The sequence below is a fragment of the Agelaius phoeniceus genome, chromosome 1, assembly GCF_051311805.1.
Source record: "Agelaius phoeniceus isolate bAgePho1 chromosome 1, bAgePho1.hap1, whole genome shotgun sequence".
Taxonomy (NCBI): domain Eukaryota; kingdom Metazoa; phylum Chordata; class Aves; order Passeriformes; family Icteridae; genus Agelaius; species Agelaius phoeniceus.
Genome location: NC_135265.1, coordinates 38622885 through 38649398, shown reverse-complemented (window position 1 = coordinate 38649398; position 26514 = coordinate 38622885). Strand labels below are relative to the sequence as shown.

The window sequence follows — 26514 nt, the reverse complement described above, 5'->3', positions numbered from 1 at the left end:
AATTACATATATATTTTATCAATAGTCTTAAATGACTTTTACTGCTAACAAACATTTTAATGAAAAGTTGAGTCGTCATTCTTAAAAAATAAGTAGTTGAGCAAATCCCAGAGATTTTTATAAACTTGTTCTATGTATAATAAAGTTTATAAGCTGCTTCATCAGAATCAGCATGCCTGAAGAGAGAAACTTCATAGGTCTTCCAGGGCTTGAATTCGACCATGCTTGACTTCTCAGGGCTTTTCAGCATTTTCAGCCTACCCATCAGGTTGAGAGTTGTTGCAGATGGCCAGCAGAGCTAGAAAGATTTCCCTCACTCAGCAGCAGTCGTTTTTGCAGGCCGCAGTGGCCGAGCAAAGTGCTCAGGCTGCTGAAAAGCAGCAGCTCAGGGTCTGTGCTGTGAGCACATGCTGCAGAGAAGTGCTGCTGTGAAGGTCTCCCAGAGAAATCTGGAAGTCATCAGCTATTTTACCTTCTCTGTGTGTGATGTTATTCTCATGCTTTCCATGGTTCTTTTTCAGAAATACATCCAAACATGGGAGGATGTTTCAGAAAAAACCGTTGATTTGTAGTTATTAGCAGTGCATGCCATATAAAGCCCAAGAAAAAAATAACATGGTGGTGGAATCCTGAAAGTGGTGATCCAACACAACTTTGCATGGAAAAGATGTATAAAAATACACAGATTTCTGCAAAACTGGGAAAAACTTTCCTATTTTAGAAGCTTTTTTTGTATCTTAACATTAGTAAGGCACTGTCATTGATTAACATGTTTAGTGAACTCCTGGGCCTCTCTGATAGGCTTTAAGTTTTGGAAGATACTCCTGGACTATGCTGTGCAATCAGTAATTTCAAACAGGGGCTGACTTTTAGAAGCAAAATTAGAAGCAGTTACTGATTTGGATGGGAGATATGGGCTTCTGTTCCCTAGTTTGCCTATGGTTTCCTGCATTTCCATACTTTTTTTGTGGAACTGTATATGTCCAAATTCCAAATAGGTAATGTATTTCTGAGATCTTGCATCAAAAAACATTACAGAAATAATTTCAAACCCTCCTCTTACACTTAGCTTAAAAGCTATTTGCCTTATAAAAAAATATAAGCAAATTCTCCCTAATATGCCTTGCCTTCATTTTCCACACAATTCAGCAGAGGAGTGAATTACACTCGTGGGAAAGTAATGCAAGGGAAAAGCTAGTGCCATAAATATCTCATTGCCCAGGACGTCCTCTTAGGTCCTGATATTTTATGATGCATTTTCCTGAACGTGCACTGGCACACTCACTCACCCTGTGGGATTACAGCAGTCACGCCTCGAAAATATATTTACATTCACTAATAGTGAATCACCTGAATTTATCCCAAATAAAACATAAATCATCCCACTTTCTGTATTCAGTAATTAGATTCCTTTTGCACATTTTTATTTTTGATGCATAAGCGTTTCTATAAATGGATTACATCTGGGTACTGTGATGAAAAGGTTATTAGAAATGTGACACAGACAGATAGTCCTTGTGTTAAAATAAGTCCCCAGTGGCAAAAGCGAAGCTCTACATTGGCCTTGTGTGACTGTAACAAAAGATTTTAGCTGCTGCTCTGTGACACTGTGTCATCCCAAGGAAACATAAATAGGTCCAGGTCCCACGATTTGTCTTTCAGATTTTTTTACCAATGCGTGTCCAGGATAGTCTGATTTGCTAGACATTATTTTTAGATCCCTAGTACTGATGAAGAGATTCAGATAAATGTATAGTTGACAAGCAGAAACATTCCATCAGCCATGGAGACAATAGCAAAGGCATTGTCTGTCAAGCCATGATAGAGAATATGCTTTTTAAGTTCCACACAATATGTTTATGCTTCTCAGCTAAAATTGTAACAGCTACCCAAAAAACCACATGCTGTAAACTAGCAGAAATTGTGTTCATATTACCATGAATGCAGGGGTGAATGTATTATTTAAAGAAAATGCAATCCAGAGGTTTGAGAGTAAGATAAACAACAATAACTTTCACAAGCATTTGCAGAAACATCTGCTAACATTTCCAAACACAACAGACTTTCACCTTGATGTGTTTGCATTGCTTGGAAAATGATCTGGTCTCCATTAAATTCAACACTAAATGGCCCAGTGGGTGTAATGAAGCAATAACATAATAAAAAAAAAAAATCCCTATACTTGTAAATGTTGCCAGAGCTATCTGAATGTTTTATAATGAGCAGATAATCTGAAAAAAAAAAAGATTCCTGCTGTGAAACTATAAATGATAAGATTCAACCATAAGACTTTTTCCTCAAGGTTTTTTTTTTAACGGAGTGTTTTTAGAAAAGCATTTAGAGAAAAGCAAAAGTTTGATTTAGAAATATTTTCCAAAGGGAGCAGTGATTGAAGCACTAAAATTGCTCTAAAATTGTTTTGGTCTTCTATGGTTCCTGTGTTTTCAAGGTCTTTTGTTTAAAAATATCCACAGAGCAATTCCCTAAAACAAAATTATAACAAAATCGAGGAGGAGATTGTCTTTTGGATATTTTTATTTGTGGTAAATATTGCTATTTACTAGGACCTTGGAAGTTTTGAAAATTCAAACCATAGAGCTCTGAAAATATTTGGAAATTATCTTTCAAATACAACAAAGAATAATTTCTAAAATTTCTTAGATTTAAAGAAAAAAGGAAAACCCCACATATTTCTGGAATTTCTTTTGAACTGAAAACAAAAAAATCTTATTTTCAGTTATCTCTTGCTTGTAGCCTTTAATTTCCTCTTCCTCATTGTTACTACATTTATTGTCAGTTTATTTTATTTCATTTCATGTCTAATGGCTGCCTTTTTTGTGCATAACAAAGAGTTTAGGGGTTGAACTGTCTTTCTAAAAATTATGATTCGTTATTCTGCAGTGTTTGGGTTTCTTTGTGGAAAGTGGTGGTTGTTTATTTTTTTAAACAGAATTCCCACAGAGCTTATTCATGTGGCTTGCCTTTTTAATTCTCTTCTTGTTTCATTTTGTAGATGTATTTTCATCAGCATATTGCCAAAATACTTATTTCTGAAATACTTAATCACAAAAGGGGAAAAAAAGGTGCCTGTGTATCCAAAGATATAACCTATCAGCAAACTTGTCACAAACAGTAACTGAAACTTAATTTTAAAAATTGCCTACTTGGATACAGTGGTAGTGATTGTATTGGAGTGTTAAAAATGGAACTTTCTCGTCTGCAAAAATGAGTTGCTCGTTATGCCCAAACAGCTGTTCATGCTCTTGCTTTCTGCTGAGATAAAGTTTTGATTGGATATTTAGGTACTGGGAAAACTGAAGATATTTGAAGTGGAAAATGGCCCTTATAGGATATCTGAATGACAGGTTGTAGGCTGATTTCACATATGGGAGTTGGTCCAGAGAGTCTGTAAAAAAAAAAAAAAAAAGAAGTGATTTTTATTTATGAAATCAAAAGTAATATTCTTATATTCTTGTATCAGCAGTATTGTAGCCAGCAGGACCAGGGCAGTGTTTGTCCCCCTGTACTGGGCGCTGGTGAGGCCACGCCTCAAATCCTGAGTTCAGTTTTGGGCCCCTCCCTACAAGAGGGACATTGAGTTGCTGGAATGTCTCCAGAGAATGGCAATAAAGCTGGTGAAGGGTCTGGAGCACAGATCTGATGAGGAGCAGCTGAGAGAGCTGGGATTTTTTTAGTCCAGAGAAAAGGAGGCTCAGGACCCTATCATTCTTTGCAGATACCTGACAGGAAGGTATGGACAGGTGGGGGTCAGTCTCTTCTCCCTGGTAAGAAGTGATAGGCAATGTCCTCAAGTTGTGTTAGCAGAGGTGTAGACTGGATATTTGGAAAAATTTTTTCAACAAAAGTGTTATCAAGCAGTTATACACACTGTCTAGGAAACTGATAGAGTTACCATTCCTAGGGGAGTATTTAACAGGCATGTGGATGTGCCTCTTGGGAACACGGTTTAGTGGTGGACTTGGCAGTGCTGGGTTAACAGCTGGACTCGAAGATCTTAAAGGTCTGTATCAACCTAAAAGATTCTATTATTATAATTCCCAATTCTATTTTTCCTTTCCCTTTAAAACCTGTTCTGATTGCCTACCTTCTCAAAAATATTGCTAAAACCGAGGCTTTGTCCAGCAGAGGCAGCCAGAATTGCAGTTGGGTGTTTCTGTCCCTTTTGTTTGAGCTCGGACAACTCTGACTACCATTGACAGGAGTTTTGAGTTTTGAGGCTGTGAGCACAATTTCGTATGTGAAAATCAAGAATATGGAATAAAATAATGCACTTCATGTTGCTTGACAGCAACAAATTTTCTTGGTAGGCAGAGCCTGCACAGCTTTGCTAGCTCTACCATTTGTCATGCTAATTACTGCCTCAGGTACAAGGTCTGTACCAAGATATACTGCTGGTGGAGAGGGAAGTGATGAAACAGGAGCTGCTCCCTTCACCTGCATGGGAAGAACATCCCTCTGGACCTGGGTAACACACCCATAACTGAACCTGTGTCTTTTTCTGGCCCTATTTTATGCAGAAATCTTTGTTTTCACGAGGACTGTTTCTGAAAACAGATTGAATAGAAAGCAAATGAGGGAGTTTTCATGGCTTGTAAGTCATCACTGTAGTGCTACTCAGATTTTAGAAGCTGATGTTTGCAAATTAATTACTTAGCCTTTAAATAGTTCCAAACCACCCAAAGTGCTCCATTATGTTAGCACAGGCTTGAGAAATAGATATGTATTACTAGCTAATTGAATAACATATGGTGTTGATTAGTGCTTAGCTCTTTTTATAGAACTCAATTAAAAAACTGACTGCAGTATATTTTCAGACTATGAGATGTCTGTTAGCTGCTTCTGGCATGAGGGAACTGCTGAACCAAGAAACGATGAACTTTTTCTGCTTAGTCCATCTGTAAGTTCCTTTAGGATCTCTTGGTGCATGTGGCTGTGATGGGAGCTAGGCTGGGGTTTGTTCATTTGCTGCACTATTGAAATGCAGCCTCTCCTGAAAGATTTGAGTGCTCTCCCGGCAAAGCAAAACAAAAGCCCAGGCTTTTATATTCTGTGCTATTGCTTAAGGTATACAAATATACAATGAGCCTGCTTCAAATGGATAAGTATCTATTCTTATAGGGTTCAGTTTGCAGAGAAGCATTTCTTGGGAAGAGTCCTGGGACAGAGACATAAAATCATAAAGCCCTCCAACCCCAATAATAATGTCAATCTCATTTTACCTCATTCCCCCTCAGCACATGTGGAAAACGTGCCTTTATTTCTTTTGCTTGATGCAGTTTTGCTTTAGAGATTATTTTCCTCTTAGACTTCACAAAAACACCTGAGATGATGATGATTATGAGCTTCTTATTATTCCCATGGATGATTGAAGTGGTGTAGCAGCTAGCAGCAGTGATCAGACTGGTTGGAGGTGGTAGGATGCAGAGAAACAATAAACAAGAAAAAAGGATGTTTCCCTCCCTGACTTTTCTTGTCCCCCCTGCTAAGATGCCTCTTTTACTCTATTTTGTGTGGAATTTTTAAAGAGAAAATATGGTAAATATAGACTTTAAATGTGATTTGATCTGAGCTGTATTAGGCACACGGCAAGAAGAGATACTGAGTTTTATCCACAGTTTTGTCACTGGCTATTAATTTAGCTCTTGGGTGTATGACCTGACAAAATCTTCCTCAATTTCTAGAAACAAATGATTATTCTTGCTACTAAAACGCATAGTAGAAAAGCCTTCCTACAGTGTAAAATTACTTAATGCACATATTTTCCAGATTTTCACATCAAATTTTATTGTATTATGTGCTATTTGGTATATAAATTTAATCAAAAAGGCTCAGAAAGAAGGAGACCCTGAAAAATTGATTGATTTCTAAAAAGCATTTCAGAACCCAGTAGCTTCCCATTCCACAGCAGCTCTTCCACTGAAATGGCGATCATTCATCCATCCATCCATCTATCCATCCATCCATCCATCCATCCATCCATCCATCCATCCATCCATCCATCCATCCATCCATCCATCGAAAACTGATGAGTCCTGCAGCATATCCTGAAGGTTGCTGAGGTCATTTGGGTGGGATCTGTGTTCCACAGATGCAGAGCTTTCACCGTGAGTGTCCTGTCACCGCTTTGCTGCTCAGTCCTTGTTGTTGTGTGCTTGTTCTGCCGCAGCCGCGATGAGCAGAATGGGCCCTTCATGACCTCAATCGCTCTGGGCTCTAAACCAGGAGCAGGTGCAGCCACGACCAAAACCGGAAAGCTGCAGTGTTGGGATCATCCAGTGATAATGGGGGGTGGAAGAAGCCAAGGATATATTTTTTTTGTATGCCTGATCCTTCCCCCAGGCTACCCTGCCCCCACTGTCCATGTTTAAAATAGATAGCAGTATGATGATTTTAGGCTTCTCCCAGGAATACTTTTCTAGAGGGCTACCATTTTATTCAGTGAGCTCAATTAAAGGTTGCAAAGGCAAGTTAGCACTCATGGCTTTTTAGTAAAGGCATCACAAATACCCCATGCAGCAAGAGGCTTCAAGGAGCATAACATAAATAGGAAAATTTTAGCATGGAGATACCAGTTTTGGGAAGGGTCCTGGCACGTAGTTTCACTCACAGTGTGAAGAAGATTCTTAAAAGCTTAATGGAAAAGTCACTGTGCTACAGTGACTTATGTCAACTGGTGATGTCCTATCACCTGAATGATAGAACAACATATTTATGAAGTTTGAAAAGATGAGAAGATTGCAGTTTTTCCTAGAGGGTGTAGCATGCCAGTAATATCCCCCAAATATGTGAAAACTGACAAGATGAAGATATTGATAAGAGATCAATCTCTCTCTTTTTTTTTCCTTTTCTATTTTCTTTTTCCTTTGCTCTTTTCTTTTTTAAACATTGCATTAACAACAGTTTCTTGAAAGCAGATGGTATCTCTCAATATTTGTTTTTATCTGTTGATATCTCAGAAAATGAGTACTATTATTATTACCTGCAAAAGTTCAGTCTTTTTAATGTTTGGAGAGACATTAGCACAGGCAGAGCAAAATTCATCCCATCTAATTTGAGATCTACAGCATAGACATCTGCAAATGAATAGGAATATATTTTTCTGACCACAAAATACCAGAGTTTATGCTTTAGTCTGCTTCATAGTGAGAGGACTCTGCATAGACCTTCTTGGTGAAATTTAAAATGTCTAGGAATAGAGTCTGGGAATGAGTAACTGTGATGCAAACATCTGCATCTTTGATGATTGCTACTTGAATGTCTTTCACAGTTTTGAAAAGAAATATTAGAAATTACAATATTAGTGGACTTTGTCCTTAATGCCCTGTCCATCTTTTCTATCCTTCAGCTATTACAGGAATGTGTTTGTTGTAGCAACCTGTTGGGAAGTAGACAAGGAGATATGCCTTAACATGTGTAGAATCATGGGATGGTTTGAGTTGGAAGGGACCTTAAAAATCACCTAGTTCCAGGTATCCTGCCAGAGGAAGGCAATCTTCCTAGGCCAAATTTTACAAAGCTCCATCCAACTTGAACTTGAACCTGTTCAAGGATGGAGAGTCCACTTCTCTGGGTAACCTGTTCCAGTGCCTCACCACACTTAAAATGAGGTATTTTTCTCCCTAATACCTAATCTAAACACATCCTCCTTCACCCTGAGGCCATTCCCCCTATCACTACAGGCTCTTGTGAAAAGTTCCTCTTCAGCCTTCTTGTAAGCCCCTTCAGGTACTGGAAGGTTTTTCTAAGGTCACCCTGAAGCCTTCTCTTCTCCAGGCTGACCTAGATCATTCATCAATGGCAGGAGGTCTGCATTAAATACAACAGACTTAGGTACACAGTGGTCTCTGGGATTCCTGTGCTCTGTTGGCCTCTTGAATGTACCCAACATTAAGTATTATGTACACAGAGCCCAAGTCACAGTCATTGATACAGTTCTATGCTGATAAGGTGGTCTGGAAAGAGAACAATTGTAGTACAAATGAGTAATATTTCCTTTCAATTTTCTTGACTAGAAAGTAGGCCGTTGGCTTGCAGCTAAAAAGGTAAGGATTGTCTCAGGGAAGGATGCGATTTCTAATCTCCTACTTTCAAGCACATTTTAGAAGAGAAATTCCCAGGAAGTAGCTATGTGATCTAAGGCAGCAAACACCACAAATTGTAGTTGTGCTGGTTTTCCATATGGGACAGTTTTCTACTTCACAAAGCTATAATGTCGTGCAAAGTTCATTTTACTGGTAAGCATCATTGAGCCAAAATTGAGTTCAGAGCCCCAGGGTAAATAAATGTAAGCATTTATCCAGAGTGCTATTTAAATTGGCATGAAATTTTGGGATCTTGTATGCCTAGTTCACTCATTTCTAGTGCTCTGCAGGCTTCATTAGGGCCCCTAAAATTGAGAAGTTGGCTTTCTTTTATGGGGAAAAAATAGTTCTCTGCAAAACTGATGACTTTAAAAGATATGTAACCAGTACAGTTGACATGAACTCTAATAATAACATCATAATAATATGATGACAGTGAAAGAGGGTTCTCATTAAAAGCTTATCCACATATTATCAAGCCAATAAGACACTGACAAAAATTAAAAATTGCTTTTAAAGTTAAGCTTTTTTTAACCATGTTCTGTGTAATTTTCCAATAGCATGAAATAAGCATTCTTTTCCTTGCCAAACAAAATTGCTGCCTAAATGTTTTTACTCCAGAAAATGGAAGTATATAATGATGCATGCATGAGCTGAAGGCCTGTTGCTTTCATGAGTTAGACTGCATCTGTGTTGGTTTAAACATTGGTGGATCTTTACAAGATTTTAAGAAAATGATTTCTTTCCCCTGTTTATTTAAAAATACTATTTGGAGTGATAAATTGTATTTTAAAAGTACATCAGCATATTGCAGTCATAAATCTCCCTCTTCTTCATCACTTCCTATCTTTATTTACTTGTTCCTTAAGAAATATTGAATAAGAATGACTCAGAATGTTTTAATCAGAAACTGTTTCTGTTTTTTTAAAAAAAAATTATTCACATTTTCAATTTTTTCTTAAATGGAGTGTTTTGAGTACTGCCATGTAATACCAGCTTTACAGGTGTAAAGGTTTGCAACGTGTCACTTTATTCCTTTAGCAGTGTCATTATATATTCAGAAATCACTGTGTATCTGTAGAGAAAATGGTGATGTACTGTAGTGTAATATATATTTCTGAAACTTCTGTTTTCTTAGTTGTTACCTAAACTCCAGTTATAAATTACCCTCTTCCTCCAAATTTGAGAGTGACAGGGACATACACAAAAATGTATTGCAGCTCTAATGATGTTACATGCTTTTCTAAGGAAAGCACATGGTAGATGTACAAATCACTTATTTCCAAGGTGGAATATCCCTTATTATTTTATTGTGCCATTATTGAGTGTGCATTTTGTAATTTTGTTTTCTGGAATGAAATTGTAATGCAAGACAGATTCTATATGTCAAAAATAAGACTTTAATGGATTAGACTGTTTTGACAGGAATATTACAAGGATGTAATGACATGCTAATACATTTTATTAGGCTGCCAGCTTATGTGTGTAAATGTTTCAAAGGGAATGAGACATGCATACACATAGCATACAATGTTTAATTTACTAGATTATATTTGCTTACAAAGGTGTACATCTTGGTTGAAAAATCTGGTTTTTTTAATAGTAATCTTATGCCTATATGGCTAGTACTATAGGTCTGGAGATATATTGTTCTTGTAATTTTAAATTCACACTGCTCTCTAGTGGGGAATGCTTTCAATGCAATAGATTTTTATATATATATATATATATATATATAAATGTACAACATATATATAAAATGGGATTACTGAACTGTTACTGGCATCTAGACCAAATTGGTAAAACTTGTTCTATTCTGATAACGTTTTAATCCTTATATTGCTTTCATTAAAGACTGAATTTACTAATTTAAAAATATTTTAGACAGATGAATCTTAGGAGTGAACAAACTCCAGAAGGGCTGAGAGGTTGATAGATATATACTTCTTCCTCAGGAGAAACCTCCTCCCTCCATTAGGAGAAATTTGCTATAGGTCAGCTATTGGAAACCATCAGGTTTTCTTCTAAGCTTCTACAGTCTCACAGTGTCTTTTGCTTTGGAATGAATTGTTTAGCCTGCTTTCTCATCTCTTGCCTTCAACACCTATGATCCTAGATAAGAGCTGACTACACAGAAGCTGAAATAATACTGACAGATCTAGTTGAGGGAGGTTTAAATCTACAGCAAGTGCAAAGGTCCTCTCAGACTAGAGTCTGTACTTTCTTAAATGAAATGGGGTTTGGTTAGCATAGAACACAATGCTAATTAGATATCAAGCACATCTGAAAACTGAGATTGAAACTGATTTGAATATTGATAGATTTTAGATTTTCTTCTTTAGATAAATTTGTCTTTGTGATTTTATTTGAAGGCAATTATTGTCTTTAAATCCTTGTGAGATCTGTCAAAAAACTTGAGCTGATGAAATTTAAGTCATTTGAAGCTATCTGAAGAATGATTTGCAGCATTTTGTTGTAATCAGACCCAAATCTGGAGGCTTGTTTTAGACACTGAAACTCTTCTGGATCTGGCATTAAAGATCCATTTTCTTGTGTAGCTGCAATAATCTTTTTTTGTCTCTAGGTTGATTGATTTGTCAATTAGAGACCAAATAGCATCATCGTATTTAAGGCTGCAGTAATTTTGTCACTCAAAGTATAGATTAGATTCTTTGTCTAGACCTTCATTTATTCACTAACTCTGGGTGAACAAGCACTTTAAAGATTTATATGGTACATAAAGGTCTCATCAAAATGCTAAGTTGGTATAACATTTTGCATTCCTTGAATAGTAAATTAGGTTTGCAGTGCTCAGAGCATGTCTTTACCTGTGCCACTTCTGCTCGCTTTTAATCACGGAAGCTCACAGTTAGACTGGTTTCACTTGAAGTTCTGCAGATGGGATTATCTTCTCATTTCTGCAGTTGTTGCTGTCTGGTATTAGCTGAATCTAAGCTAACTATCCTTCAATTATAATCCTGGGTGGTTAAAAAAAGAAACTAATAACATGTTTATTTGTCTTTGAAGTGTTCTGAGAAAGTTGTGAAGTTATTAGACGTGGGCTTGAAAGCAATCACAGGAAGTGGGGAGAGGATGACTGGGGCTGCTAAATATTTAATAAACTCAAGGGTGAGGTCTGTCCATTTAAACTTATTGAACTAATTTATAAGGGGAGGGAGGTTCTTCTGTTAATTATACCTTCTCCCTCTTTTCTTGCATTGACTGAAGGGTTGTTTTGTCTCACATTTTTTTCTCACCTCCTGCAGTGTTTTTACCCTTTCTTAGATCAGTTATCACAGGAGGTGCCACATCCATATCTAATGGTAGCTCAGCTTTGGCTTCATTTGGCTGGGAAGTTTGTCAAGTTACATAGGAGAACTGAAAAAGTTGAGCAGAAAGCAAAATATATGAGTGGAAATATAATGTCAAAACATAAAATGCAAAAACTTATTTTCTGCCTTTTAGTGGTTTGCAGATGTTGCTATCTTTTCTATATTATTTTGTGTTCTCATCAGTTTTCTCTCATGTGTTTTTTTCTTCTCAGAAAATATGAAGAAGCCCTGGAGTCCTGACTTACCAGTTGATAACCAGTCATACAATTCAGATTTCACATCTCTCCCAGACCGGGAAGGTGAGAAAGAATTAGCAGCTGATGGCACTGAAGAAAAGAAGGAGAGAGAAAAGAAACACACCAATTTCACTTTGTGTAATGTCTGTAACATTCAGCTAAACTCTGCTGCTCAGGCACAAATCCACTACAACGGCAAATCCCACCAGAAGAGGTTGAAACAGCTCAGCAATGGAAATCTCAAAAGTGATAATGGTAAGCATTATAATATATAGATCTTTGCCATGTTTTGATCTGAGAATTGCAGCAATGTGCACTATGTTGATATATATGAATATAAACTTTGTTTTATTCAGACAACAAATACTTTGAAGTTAAAGCAAAGGCTTTTGGTGACTTCAGAGTGCTGGAGGTCATCCCTAGCATCTGGCAAATAGCTTAACATATACCATCTGTGTTATTACAAGAGTTTTCAGTTTATATTTTGTTTACATAATGATGTTGATTCAGATTCTTTCTCATTTCATTTACATTTTGATGGTTTTCAGCATAATCAGTGATACTTCATATTTCACAGTCTACTAGAAAGGTTATCCTTGTTATGGGCGTGCTTGCTTTTAATGAATGTAAGGGGGTTGTGAAATAAATTTAAACAAGTACATTACACAGAATTACATTCCCAAACTCCTTTAACTTGCTTATTCTGGGTTCAACCCACAGCTAATACAAGCTTGTTTCAAGATCATGGCTGAATTGAAACAGAGATAGAACAAAACTTATTTTGACTTTGATCATTTCATTGACAGCTTTGAGGAAAGCATTTCATAGTAGGTGACATACTCTTCAATCATCACAGTGAATTGTGATCCCCAAGGAAAAACACATGTGGCTTTTTGTACTAAGGCAGATTAGATAATGGAAGCAAATGATGGTCCCTGATAAGAAAAAACAAATTACCATGTTGCAATTTTTTCAATTTAACAACAGGTAGTACTCAACTTTGCTGCACCATGTATAGGGTTGTACTGCATTCTTGTATCTGCTTCTGTGTACCATGTCAGAAAATAATTGTCTTAATATGTTGTACTTAGGACTTTCAGACTTTCTTTCTCAATATCACACATGTTGCTTACTATTTTATACCTTGGGTTGCTTCCTGCCCCACCTGCAGAAGGATATGCAAAACAACAATCCTTAGATAGAACTTCATATTATTATTTTAATAGTCTCTGCTTTGTTCCCACACTAAGAGTGGGGAATAACATTGATATTTTGCCTAAGTATGTTGGATGAGAGTGCTTTTCTGTGTATGAGGTGTTGCACATTTCTGTAAAACACAACAATAAAACAAATAACACTCCCATAATATTCAGCAATACAGTTAAGTTTGTCTTTAAGTGGCCAGTGGGACTGCAACATTTGACGATGTTCGGAGTTCAGGCTTAGAAAAAAATGCTACTACTATTAGTAGGAGCTGTGGAAATGCATAAAGAAGGATTGATTTCCTAATTGATTAAAGGTGCAATGTGGTTATCCACAAATGCATTCTCTATTAAACCAAATAAACACAGTCTAATTTATTACTATCTTTGGTTAAGGAGGAATTGTTATTGTTATTATTAGCACAACAATTTTGCTAATGATAGAAAGATTTTTTTCTGCAGTTCATTTTTCCACTTTAATCCATGATAATGAAAGAATTAGCAATTAAGCAATGCTGAAATTAGTATCAAAGAGCTTCAATCATGGTTCAACATTGATATTCTGGAGAGGCTCAAACTAGCAGTATAGCAGCATATTTCTTACTTCCTCCTTAGGAATATTCAATGTTGTATGTAGCTGCATCAATTTGTAGCCAGAAAATAGCTGATTGACTATCTAGCTCTTTATTTCAAAGTGCAATTATTTTGTGAGTTTATGTGAAACTTAAGGATTTTCAAATCTGGCAGATCTTTGAATATCGTCAAATGTAGCACTCCAATGAGAAAATAATGTAGGGTAGAGTATAAGGAAAGGATTTTTCATGTCACCATGTTCAGTTCTCTTCAACTGAGTGTTGTAAATTAGAAAGACCAGTATAAAATATTTCTTGCTAGAAGTTAGAACTGAATAAGAACTGAATATTTCAGTAACCATCCTCCTTTCACTTTGAATAGAGAAACTCTCTGAGATGCCTTTTTTGAGACGAGTATAAATCAGAGCATGAGAGTCCTTTTACCATTATATGTTTTGTCATAACTTGTATTTCTGAAATATGGGCCACATTTTTCTGACAAATGATTGCTTTGTTGATGAGACCCTAGCAAGCCCAAGTGACATATGACCATGACTAAACAAATTACGACTTGAGCATTGCAATTTATCATGCACATGCAAATGATGCTTTTTGAAGGTCATTGATCTAACTCTTACACATGCACTTTGTTTTCTCAATGTATGTCAGAAGGATACTTTATTTAAGAGAATGGCATTTCTTATGTGCAAGTCCAATTGTCACAAAAGACAGCTGTTGTGGTTGATGTCCACATTAGTGACATCATAATTTTGGAGACTAGATTCTGCTGTAAATTAAAAGTATGTAAATTTACATTGCTTTATGCATTGTCTTCTACGGTTTTGTCATTATAGTTACTCAGTATGTCTCTACATATGAATGAAGTATCTGTACTATGCACAAGGAAACTTAATTTCTAAATACAGTGTTTCACAAACTCTGGTGTATATGCCTTTGCACTGCTGGATGCTCTCTTGGAACTAACATACATGGAAAGGTTGGGAAACATATTGGAGTTGTGATTTCCCATTTTGTTTCATCTCCAAATTATTCCCATGAAGCAGGATAGGTTTGTGTGTTCTGTATCACGAGGGGATCATAGAAAGGGAGGATTGATTCATGTGAAACAAAAGCCCATGTCTTGTTCCAAAATAATTTGCAATGGACTGCTGAACAGAGGTAGGGTTCAGCTGTATTAGCATTTGACTGTGTAATTAGAGTTGTCATGCTACAGTCATCAACTTCCAGCTGTGTGAAGGAGCTTTTGTTTGTTGGACTTGAATTGCAGAACATTTACTTTACTTGAATATCTCTGCCTAATTTCATCAGGTAAGTTGCTTATGCACAAAGTCTGTTAATATCTGCAAATCTATAATCAGTAAATAATGTGCATTGTGGGGTTAAAAGCAGTGTTTCTTTGCTGCTCCGTTGCTGTCTGGACTGTATTTGAATAACCAGATCTACTCTGAAAAGTTTTGTTAGTTGCTTATGTGTCTGTTTGGCAGCTTTACTGTACCATACCCCTGTGGTTCCTTCCTGGGGGAGAGCAACTACAGAACAGCACACTGCAGCCACAAAAAGGATGTGAACCCAATGTTTCTTGTGTCATTATTTGGTACAGTGATTTGTGATGACTTAACAGGATATAGTGAGACATCAGCACTTCTGTTACTGAAACATGCTTGGGAGCAACACAGTTTTTTGTGTACCTTCCTCCAAACAATTGCCTTTAATGTCTCTTAAAAAGACTTCTCACACTTTACTCATTACACCGTAGAAAATATTCTTCTTACTGGTGATTTTTTTTGCTTTTCTACGCTCATGCGTGCAGTGGAAAGGTGACAAGAAAGTCAGTGGAGATTTTGAGTATGTTTTGGGATTAAAAGGAGAGCAAGATGCAGTTCCTGTCTGGTCTGCTGACATTGCACCACTTCTCATAAAACCTGCCTGGACACTGTGGGAAGAGGTGACCTCTTGTGGGAAATTGTTTATTCTAACCAGCAGGAGCAAAGCTCACAAAACTCACTGGCAGAATGGAAAAATAACTGTGGATGCAAACATGTAGCAGCACCAGTGAGAAAGCTGATGTTTCTAAAATTTTATGTAAACCAGAATTTCTTCTGTGCATTTTTTTGTGTAAATTGCTGAATCATCGTGAGTAAATGAGCCATGGTTAGGACAAAAGCTAAAATGCTTTCCTCTGCAATACTTTTTACAATACATTAGAGAACAAGCAGGAAAATAATGAAGGAGGTGAGCAAAGTCACAAAATTAATAGAAATCTTTATGCTTTCCAAACTGATTTCTGAAAAAACTGATTTCTGAACCATTATTCTTTTGAAACATAGAAGGCTGTGAAGCATTTGGTGGTGGTTTATTGATCTAGCTCTCTAAATTCATAACCCAGGCCAAAGTCTATCCAATTTAGCATGTTTTATTTACTCTCTGTTAAACTTTAACTACAACTCTTTTTTCACTAAAAATTTCATTAAAGCAAAATTTTGTTGTAAAGCCAACAAGGACACCGAGTACATGGAAAAAGAGAGCAAAAAGTATCAGAAATTTCCCCCTTACTAATTTCTAAAAGAAAATCCCTTAATTCAATACTTAACATTACTTTAGAATGAATAACGATTTTATTGTTATGGTAATGAGTATTATGAAATATGCACTAAAAAGGAATGTATATTTCCCACATTTTATTCTTTTTTCAACCTCACTCAGTAGTTGAATGTAGTTTCCAACAACAATGTTTGAAATGGCAGTTTCCTTAAATCTACACTAAACATTTTTTTCACACTGGTCAGAGAAAATGTTTAATCTTTTACAAGTTCTTTTTTGCATCTAAATCCTTACTTTTTACTAATCTGCAGGTAGGAAATCCAGGTGATTTATCCAAACTGCTTGCAGAGTTTCTTTCCTTGCGCTTTTATGCTGCTGTTTATTTTCTGTCTCCATGCTGCCGCTGCATTTTACTCCTCTGCTGTCATGTTTTGTGATCATGAAAGCTGATATCTTTGGGGTAGACACATTCTTACTTTTAGGTGGTGAACCACTAAGTTAGGGCTTTCAGGGAAGTGGTGTCATCTTCTCTTTTCATTGTGTTAGCCCTCCTTTCAGAGGAATAGGATTGGATGGGACATTGGAGAAAAGAAGTTGTCCTCAGGCAAAGTATATTTTCCTTCAGAATAGGTGATTTTCCATTAATTTTCTGGCAAGTAAGAATTGTCAGATCAGCTTGAGATGTCCCTGGAAGTCACATCACATATCTAGCAAACTTTTTTTTTTTTAATGTCCTATTATGATTCAGAGCTTCTTGGCCAGTTAACAGTAAATCAAATTTTCCTCTGGTTTTAAGCTTCTAGTTTGTGGGTCATACATGCCAGTATCTTGTAAAGCATCACAGCAGGTTCCTTCTGGGTAATGTAATATCTCCCAAATGTCAAAGCTGGAGATTTCTGGACAAGGAGGGCTGGCTAAGGGCAGTGTGTTGTCACTTCCATTGCTTCCAAATGTAAATCTTCCTCCTTATTTCAAAGCAATTGTCTGTTTTCCTCATATTCCTATTTCAGTTAGTGAACTGTTAACAGTTTCTGATTTCAAGAGCACTTTTGCAAGCAATGCTTTTAAACCACCACTTGTATTTGCAGAAGCTTTTTTATTTTATTCAGAAATGTAATATCATCATATAGGACTTCATAGTTCACCAAAAAGTTTTATCACAAGGTGAATGAAAGAATCTTAAGAGCCAGCTCACACTAGTCTCATGCATGGTGTTGATATTTCCTCTAATAAGTATCATAGGATCTACTTGCCTTTGTGAGTATATGAAAAGGATGAATGGATGGTAAATGTGGACAAACTCTTAACATGTGTGCAAATATCCATGTGGACTTGCTGTAGTTAGCTATCTGCTATTATAAATAAATGCAAGTGGACATTGCTAAATTTTAATACAGATCAGTCACAGGTAAAGTTGACACTGTAACAAGTTGTAGGAAGGCTGTGGGGAATGTTTATTGAGTGCACCTGGAATAACTTCAATAACATCATGCAGTCACAGAGATAAAATATATTTTAGCAATTCCCAGAACATTCTTTTGGATTTGAGGGGAAAATCCACAGGAGTTAAATAATTTTTCATGTGGCGTATCTGGCAATTCATCCATTGAATAGGACAACAACATTTTAAAATAAAGTATGGAAGCTTGTATAACTGTGATTTTTAATCATGGATAATTTTTCATGGAGTTGGGGGATAAGTAGAAATTTATGTCTAAATATACTTAATGTACTTTTGAAGTTCCTTATTGCTCATCAAGTGCACTTCAGGATGTGCTTATGTTTTTTGTTGAAGTATAGTTCTGGTCTCAGCTAGGAAATTCCTTTCTTTTTGACTGTCTTAAGTGACAAATGAATAAAACGTGCCGTAGCAGCTTATTATCAATCAAATGTCTAAGGTGTGTGGAGAATCTCAACCACAAAGAGCATCTGCCCAAAGTGTAAAGGAGCCTCTAACTGCAGATACAAAAAGTTACAAAGAATTCAGTTTTCTACCTGAGTGTAAGGCTGCACAGATTCTCTTTTAACAGCCCCTGCTGTATAGAGTGCCCTCCTTTTTACCATCTTAAAGCAAGATGCTTAGCAAATTGCCTTCGTCCAAAGGACATGGAAGTTTGCCCAAGAGAAGTTCAACAGCTGAAACAAGTGTAGAAGTGGGTCCTTCTTTGCTGCCTTTTAGCACACCTGGAGAGCATTTTTGAGAGCTGTGTGAACACATGGAGGATGGAGTACTTAGAGGTGTCCTCAACAGCACACAAACGCTGCTGTTATGTGCAGGCTAGAGGGGTGAAAATCTTCATCCACTGTTTGCCTGCTTGCTACATTTAATATTCCATACTCACTTCTCTGCATATTCCAAATATTGTTCTGTCACAGTTTGCTTGTCCTTTTTAGACATTTATCACCTGATGTTTTCAGGCCTTTATGTTGCTCCTAGGTGTGCAACTTTTTCTATCATATTGAAAAGTAAGTACCCATTATGTCCTCAAATTTGTGTTTAAAATAGACTTGAAAAAAATGGGACATCCTTCTTTTTGAACTTCTACTTTGCATCAATGTAGCCTCTTTCTAATTACTTTTTTTCCCTATTTTTGTGGTTTTTTTTGAGGCTAGGACCTGCCATGCAACCTATTTATCTGAACCAGTTTTTCTCTCCACTTGAAAGATAATACTGTTATAGGCAAGTGATGTCTTTGTGTTTTACCTCTAGCAGGAATATTGATAATTAATGCTAAATTAGCTGCTTAAAGCTCAGCTACTCTGAGAGCAGTGTATGTCCATCTGTGTTGTTTCTGAATATGAGTGAGGTGTTGGTCTGCCATTCTTTGCTTCTCCCTGAGTGTGGCACCATTCTCATTTCTGAGAACGCTGGCATTTGATCTTGTACATACAGATAACAAACTGTTGAAACCTGTTTTGCAGGCTCTCCATTTAGTTCTGCTTATATCACTACGTCCAATATAGATTATGATGACCATGGCTTCCATCCAGACCTTCTCAGTAACTTGTCTTCTTTAAATATGGTGGGTTTTTTTTCCCCTGCACTGGCATCTGGTAGGCAACAGATCTTCTACGTGTCATGACAACGCACAAAGTTTATCAACATTTCCTGGTATTAATTTCCTTAGAGCTAGCTTTTCCCATATTCAGTTGTTTTTTCTGACTTCAAATATAGATCTGTACTCTTCAATGAAGATATAAAATAATAATTTTTTATGTCTCAAGTAGCATTAATTTTTAAAATTTTTTAGGATATCACAGAATTCATGCAGAATTTTTGAGCTACATCTGAATAGAAGAGAAAAACCCCACAATTATCCTGTGTGAGACAAATTTCACTACTGCTGACTTTTACTTCTTCATGGCTTTTTTTTTTTTCTGAATCAACATTCACTGTCATCCTGATAGTCATGCTGCTGAAATCTTTAGTTAACTTCTTATCCTCTGACAAATTTCTCAGTAGGGGAAATATATCTCAAGATCAGAGATTTAAGACCAGTGCAAGTGAAATTATCTCCAAAACCTGTTGATTTCAACAGAAGGAGGCAAATTCCTCACTCTATTCAGGAATTATGTCCTAGGTTTATTTGTAGGATATTGTTTTGATTTGCACCTTATTTTAAAGTTATTAATATGGCATGTTTAAAAAAAAAAGTAAAAAACTATCTTATTTATTTATTTATTTTATTTTTTTAATTTGGTCATCAAACTGATGAAAACCAATGATTACATGACCATAGTTCTGATTCAGCTCTATTTTCCCCTACGTTTGCTATAGCAGTTCTGTGGAAAAAAAAAAAAAAGAGTTGGATATCCTTGTGGACAGAAAGTTGAACAGGATTCATGAACTACACACTGGGACAGTACCATGCCCAGTTTTGGGCCCCCAGTGCTGCAAGAGAGACATCATGGTAAGGCAGTGGGTGTGGAAGAGCATCACCAGGCTGGTCAGGTTACCTGGGCAGGTGACTCACAAAGAGAGTTTGACAAGGCTGGTTTTATTTCCTGTAAGAAGGGCTCCTGGAGGATACTTCTGCAGTCTTCAACTTCCTTGAGGGGTTTTTAGGGAGAAGATGGATGTATTTGAAAGGGCAAGAGGGGAGCATCAGAAATTGCAGCAAGGAAAGTTCTGGTTAGATATATGGATACAAGCATTCAGAACTTCAGTGTAAAAGTGGGTAAGCACAGGAATAAGTTGACCAAAGAGGATGTGGAAATTATTCTCTGGAGACTTTTAGAATTCAACTAGATCTAACCTTGAAATTATTTCTGCTTTGGGTAAGAGGTTAAGTAAATTCCAGAGACACCTTCCCACCTGATTTTTTTTAAGGTTCTGTAGAAAATACTGGGAAAACTTCAGTTTTAAAGGTTTAGAGGCCTACTTGCTTGATTTACATCAGCCAGGACCAAGATATATATATAGCCAAAAGCTTAGATTTTTCTTCATAGCTGTGTGTTTAAAAAAGAAAAAGTAACCAAGAAAATTCCACTCAGAATGTCAGGGTGCTGATGGTATTTGGCAGAAGCAAAACAAATACAGTAAATTCTGTATTCTGGGAAAGGCTCTGAGACGTAAAATGAGCTGTTGAAGCCTTTTTTACTACCTTTATTTTTTACATCAAATTGCCTGTAGCATATACTCAGAACTGCTGTTGATCCATGTTGCAGTGTGTCTAGTTAGAGATATAAAAGTAAAATTCTTGTCCTCTAAAAGAGAAAATCTAGGAACAAAGCTGCTAGCATACATGTATCTTGTTTTTAGGCCTTTATTTCTGTCATTAGTGGTGTCAGAAGGAAGAATAAATGCTGCAGGATGTGGGAAAGAATATCAGATACCATCTTGTTCAATGATGTTTTAAGACAGATGTGATCTTCATAGCAGGCCAATATTAATAACCTTTCAAACTTTCTTTTTCTTAAAATAAATTAGCTTTTAACCTAAACCATTGAGGATTTCAACAGTAGACTCTGTCATGTAAACAATGGAGTGATCAAAAGCTCCTTAGAAAAACTATCCAGTAATTGATATCGAATTTGTTTATTGGTTTTATGTGGTGTTTTATTTTCTGACCAATCACAGCTCATAATGAAATTAAATTATTCTTAGTTGAAAACTAATTTTCATATGTTAATGGAAACATGGTTTTGTATTTGCACATCAGTAAAGGAGTATTCCTAATGTTTTAAAATCCTGAAATTTTAAAGAAAAAAGCACTGCCACAGTAATTCACTGTATTGTATTTTATTTTATCACTGACTCTTTTCATGCCAGCGACCCTTGTCAAAACCAAATGAAATATGCTTGAGAAAGCCAAAGAAAAGATCCTGGAACTGTCAGGCTTTAAGAAATATATATTATTCAGAATTGCAGTGTTGTCATTTAAAAACTTTTTACTGTGTAAAAAATTCTTTCAAAAACAGTGGCAAGCCTCTCTGTTCTTAGGAGCACTCCAAATTAAAAGATTGTAGAAACAAATAATGTTACAGCTAAAGAAAGAGCAACTAAATTAGCTTATAGCTGGCATAGAAGTTTCAGCACTATTCAAGAAAGAAACATTTTAGTTTTACCAATGCTTTAGTTTCTTTGTGAGCCAGAAGAGTTTATTTCAACAGGTTGACTCTTAATTTTTTCTTTGTGGGGCTGTATGTATATTATAAATTTATTTTTCCTCTTGGTACAGGCTAAATTTTGTAGTCTAGGTTAGTTTAATTTGTTATATACCTGCAAAATTTGCTGTAAGGGAAATAATCTGCTTTTTTTCTTTTTCCTTTGATATTGCATACAGCCCATCCTATAAAACCCATTGAGCAGATCAATGAGAGTACTAGAGGCTCTGACTAATTTTGAATATGTGTGCTTCTGAATACAGTGATTATCTATTCATACACACACATGTACATCCACAAAGCCCACTTTATTCTTAGTCTACATGGGAATTTTTTAGCTCTTGGCTACTTTGGCAGAAAATTCCAGTGCTGTGCTTTATAGGGAATGCATTTGTGCACCATCTGCTGATTAGCTCAGAGACCTGTATGGTAGTCAGCTGTTAGTTTTTAATCTTTGAAAAGTGTAGTCACTGGTGGTTTTTTTTTGTTTGGTTGTTTTGCATGATCTTTTTTTTATTATTATTGATTTTTTTCTGAAGTGTTGCAGTAATTTATTATTTAAAGGAATTTTCCAAATAGTATGTGTTTATTTTGTCAAATGGGAAATGATATTCATGATGATTTCAGATAAATTCAGCAGGAATAAAATTTTTCAAATTGTCCAGAAAGATGTGTTACATTTCTTCTAACTCAGTTTTTATTATTTTTATTCACATGCAAATTTTATAGTCCAGAAAACTTGCTCTTTCACAGTGATGTAAGGTTTTTCCTTTCTTAAGTGTTTATATTCTTCTATTCAGTAAAGTCAAGAAAGCTCCTCGCACATTAGTATTCATATTATGATACAGCTGATATAAATCATCAATTATCAAGATTAGGCATTATTACTTCTGACAGATCTCTAGAATTATGTTAGTTATTGTAGGGTTAATGAAACATCAGATCTATATGCATGATTTTTTTTTTCTCATAGAAAATGGAGTAGCATAGTTACTGTGCAGTGCTATTAGGGTATCCCTGTTATACTGTAGTAAAAACTTGTATTCCTTACTGTAGTCACTCTTTCTTAATTTCTTTGTAGAATGATCTTCATAATATTGCTTTCTTCTTTTGCTCACTAACTGTGGATATTTTATGAAGTGTCATCACAGAAAGCTTGAGTATTCAACCTTTTCTGATCCCCAAAGTTACCGAGAAAGAGACTTGTCACCCTGACTTACTGTTAGTGGATATCCAGAGGGTTTCTGGTTAATGTGTTCTGACAGAACTCTCCATGCTCCACAGTTCACCTGCTATAGATGTTATGTTCAAATGTGCTGGCTGAAGCAGCATGTGCAAACACAAAATGGCAGAGCTGGTGAGTTAATAGAACAGTTTCTTCAGAAATACAAGGAGAGGATGAAAACAAATGATATCTGCTTCATCCTTTGTATTCCTTTGATAATAAAGCATTTCGCAACGTTCTGGAAATCAATGCAGACAGAAATACATACACAAAGCACAGCAGGATTTTGAAATGTGCTCAGTTTGTTTATTTTGTGTAAAAATGAGCCTAAGTCTCCTTTTCTCTTGATATTGTGCAAGGGTGAAAAACACCCACTGTGACCCAAAGAAGCCCTCTGGGAAGGACAGCATATTACCCTTAGTGAGGGCACTAATCTGGCCAACAGCAGCTTCCTACTAGACCATTTTGCTGTAACAATGTGTGAGGTTCAGCTCATACTGTTTAATCTCACAGAAAACTTTAGAAGGCCTTGGCTCCTGTGGAGAACTGCTCTCTTTGGTAGTGAAATGCCCTTCACAACACCCTGTGAACAGTGGCATGAGCCCCTGAACAAACTTACATTTATGTAGAATGAAATGGAATCAATGCGGCGACACGAGGAGAATGGCTAATGAGGGGACAGTAGGATTTAAATGGGGTTGGTCAGTGCTTTTTTCCTGATTTGATGAGAAAATTAGTAATGAAAATTCATTTTTATAGGATAGGATTAACTAACAGAGGAAATTTTTGCAATGAGTAAATGAACAACTGTGGGTATGCCTACCGAACAGGGGAGGGAACTGTTTGTCTTGCATGCTGAAGTAATTGAAAAGCTGACAAAACATAGAATATATTTTGCTTTCTGACCATCTTGAAGCCATTAAGGAAATTAGCATAAATTTCCATAGAATTCATATGTCACATTAATTTGAGTGCCTGGTGCATACTTTTCCTACTCAGATGGTGGGCTCCTTCTGCCAGACACCGGCAGGTTGGTGCAAATTACCCAGCAGAAGTTGGAATGTACTTTCATTGCAAGCTGACAAAGCAAAAAACATATGCACAAACCCAATACCCTCCCCAGATCAGCTACTCTCTCCTTTCTTCTTCTTTCTTTTTCAAGGAGCCCCAGGAAAAGAATTCATTGTCTTTATCTGAGGAAATCTTCAGTGAAACGCTTATCTGAGGACTGCTTGATTTTGAGCAGGTTAAAGACTTCAAAGTTCAACTGTGGCATTTCTGAACTTTCTGGATTTAATGATAGCTTAATTTTCTGCTTTGTTTTTTTAAATCCAGACTATGAAAATAATGCTTCCATGCTACACAAGTTAAAAAGAATTCTTAGTGACTGGAACTATATTTTAAGAAAAGACACTTCTGCATTGTATTTTTTACCCCATATATATAGGAGCCAGACAACACAATGCAAAACCAACCTTCACACCTGACTCAGCACAAGAAAGATTTATCCCAATTTATTTTATATATATTTTTAGCACTTAAGTATTGAGCAATGAATCACATATTTCCTCTAGGGAATCCAGGTCTCCTTGCACAGAAAGCCTTGGGTGAGCCTTGGAATTTTTCTTATAGAAACATATCTTACTCTTTATAATTTACTAGAGGAAAAAATCTCTTAGCTCATAAAAAGACCCATAGCATATTTCGTGTGTTGCAGTATCATAAGTTGTTCTTCTATCACTAGTTTAATTAGATCCTGATGTGTATGGAATTTTTTAATACCATATGGTAATATTATATTTGCTGTGTTGGCAGTCCTTGGGATGGGATTCTGTTACCCTTATCACTGTTTAAGGCAGAAGGAATGTAAAGACCCTAGAATAATACTATGAATAGCACAAAATAACTCCAGCATCAAAAATTAAAATTAAGGTTTATTGCTTTGAGGTTTTTTTTTTTTTTTCTAAATTCACCTGATAATATGCAGCCATTTTTCCTCTTTGCTTTTCTTTGTTGATAAACCTTGGCATTCAGACATAACTTTCTATCAAATTAAATTGCAAAGAAGTAATTCCCTCAGAAGCTCCCTTTCAGCTTCATTACAAACTCCTAGAATGAATACTGAAAGTGTTGGCAGCTATAGTTTCATGATGTTTATAGAATTGCTCAAAAGTTTACCGCATTTTTTTATTCTTTTTCTTCTTTGTGGAGATCAAAGTAACAAGTTTTTATTGTTCAGCAGTTTTTAATATACAAGACCTAATATTCCCACAGGTATGGTAGATTCCAACATCCTTGGCTTTTTGCAATTAGTGAAAAAAGCCCTGGTGGGTATTTAATTTACCTGGCAGTGCACTGGTGTTTGAAGCTGTTGCTGGAAAATTCTGGAAGGGTTTTTTTCTGAGTAAATGCTTGGGGCCTTGATCTGTGATTTTTTAAATGCCTTTGGGAGGTGAGATCAGATGCATAAGAATGTGATTGTGTTTATTTTTTACATGAATCTCACTGCTAGAATCCTTGGGGATTTGCTGTATCAAAGATATTTATGAGAATATTGCCCTTGGCTACAGTTTGAAAGGGAGCAATGTAGGACAGGGACAGATGAAGGGTAGGCAAGCTGGTGACTCTGGTCATAGGGAATGTTGAGAGTCTCCTAGATCTGGATACCCTTTCTGATGCATAGCACTCAAGCAAAATAGGAGAGTGAGCAATATTCAGCAGTCACATTTCCACTTCAGGGGTTTGTTTGTGTATTACAGTTGCTGAATGTCCATAATTTCAGAAACAGCAAAGCATGACCAGGATTAATCGTTCAGTATATGCTGTTGTCCGTGCATGGCCTCATCTTATTTGGAGAGCAGGATTTTCAGGCATGTGACTTATTATATTTAAACTTTGCTGTGAAGCAAATCTTTGTTATTTGGGCACTTGAACTTCTGTGTTCTTTCAATTTTTCTGCTTTAAAGGGAAGAATAGGGCAAGAAAATAGCAGTAATATCTGTCAGGTTTGTCATAGCAGTTCCTCAGCATGTCTACATTTAGGCTTCCCATTGAGTAATAGGTAATAAAAATGATCCAGCAAGCATAAAGAGGGGAGAATTGTAAAACCAAGTTGTAGTTGGTTTTGTTTGTTTGTTTGTTTGTTTGTTTGTTTTTTACTGAGGATGTATTGTTCTAGAAATAAGAAATTATTTGCCTTCAATTCGGGCAGAGATCTTGATCAATTACAGAGAATGGTTGGACTCAAGGATCTTAAAGGTTTTTACCAACTGAAATGATATTATGAACTAGCCAAAGTGCCATTTAAACAAATTAAAAAGTTAATACTTATATTAATGTTGCTGACCAGAATAGTCCCATAATCTGTCAGTAATATATATCTGCTGATTTATAAAAGTATGTATATGCACTCATATGTGCACACAGACACAGGGTTTTAATTAGTTGCTGAGATAATTTATAAATCTCTGCCCCTTTAAATCTGCTGATTGAAAAATGAAGAATTCCTGCCCTTTAAATGTTCAGCTTTCACAGAGGTTACAGTAAATCTCTTAATCTCCCAAACACTTATTCTCCTCTGTGTTTTTCACAGACATTTATCCACAGGACATTCATTTCCAATCTGTATTTAAATCCAGGAATAACTGTGTGGGCTTTGAGCTATCTGCTTTCATGC

General features: G+C 36.2%; 1 protein-coding gene across 3 annotated transcripts in view; it reads left to right on the top strand.

Moving 5' to 3' along the window:
- The window catches only part of ZNF385D (zinc finger protein 385D), a 417452-nt gene that overhangs the window by 73185 nt on the left and 317753 nt on the right, over positions 1 to 26514 (top strand). For all 3 annotated transcript variants that reach the window (XM_077176659.1, XM_054637725.2, XM_077176652.1), the window contains exon 2: positions 11647 to 11925. In XM_077176659.1, coding sequence (XP_077032774.1) covers positions 11647 to 11925 — 279 coding nt within the window. The remainder of the gene's footprint in view (positions 1 to 11646; positions 11926 to 26514) is intronic.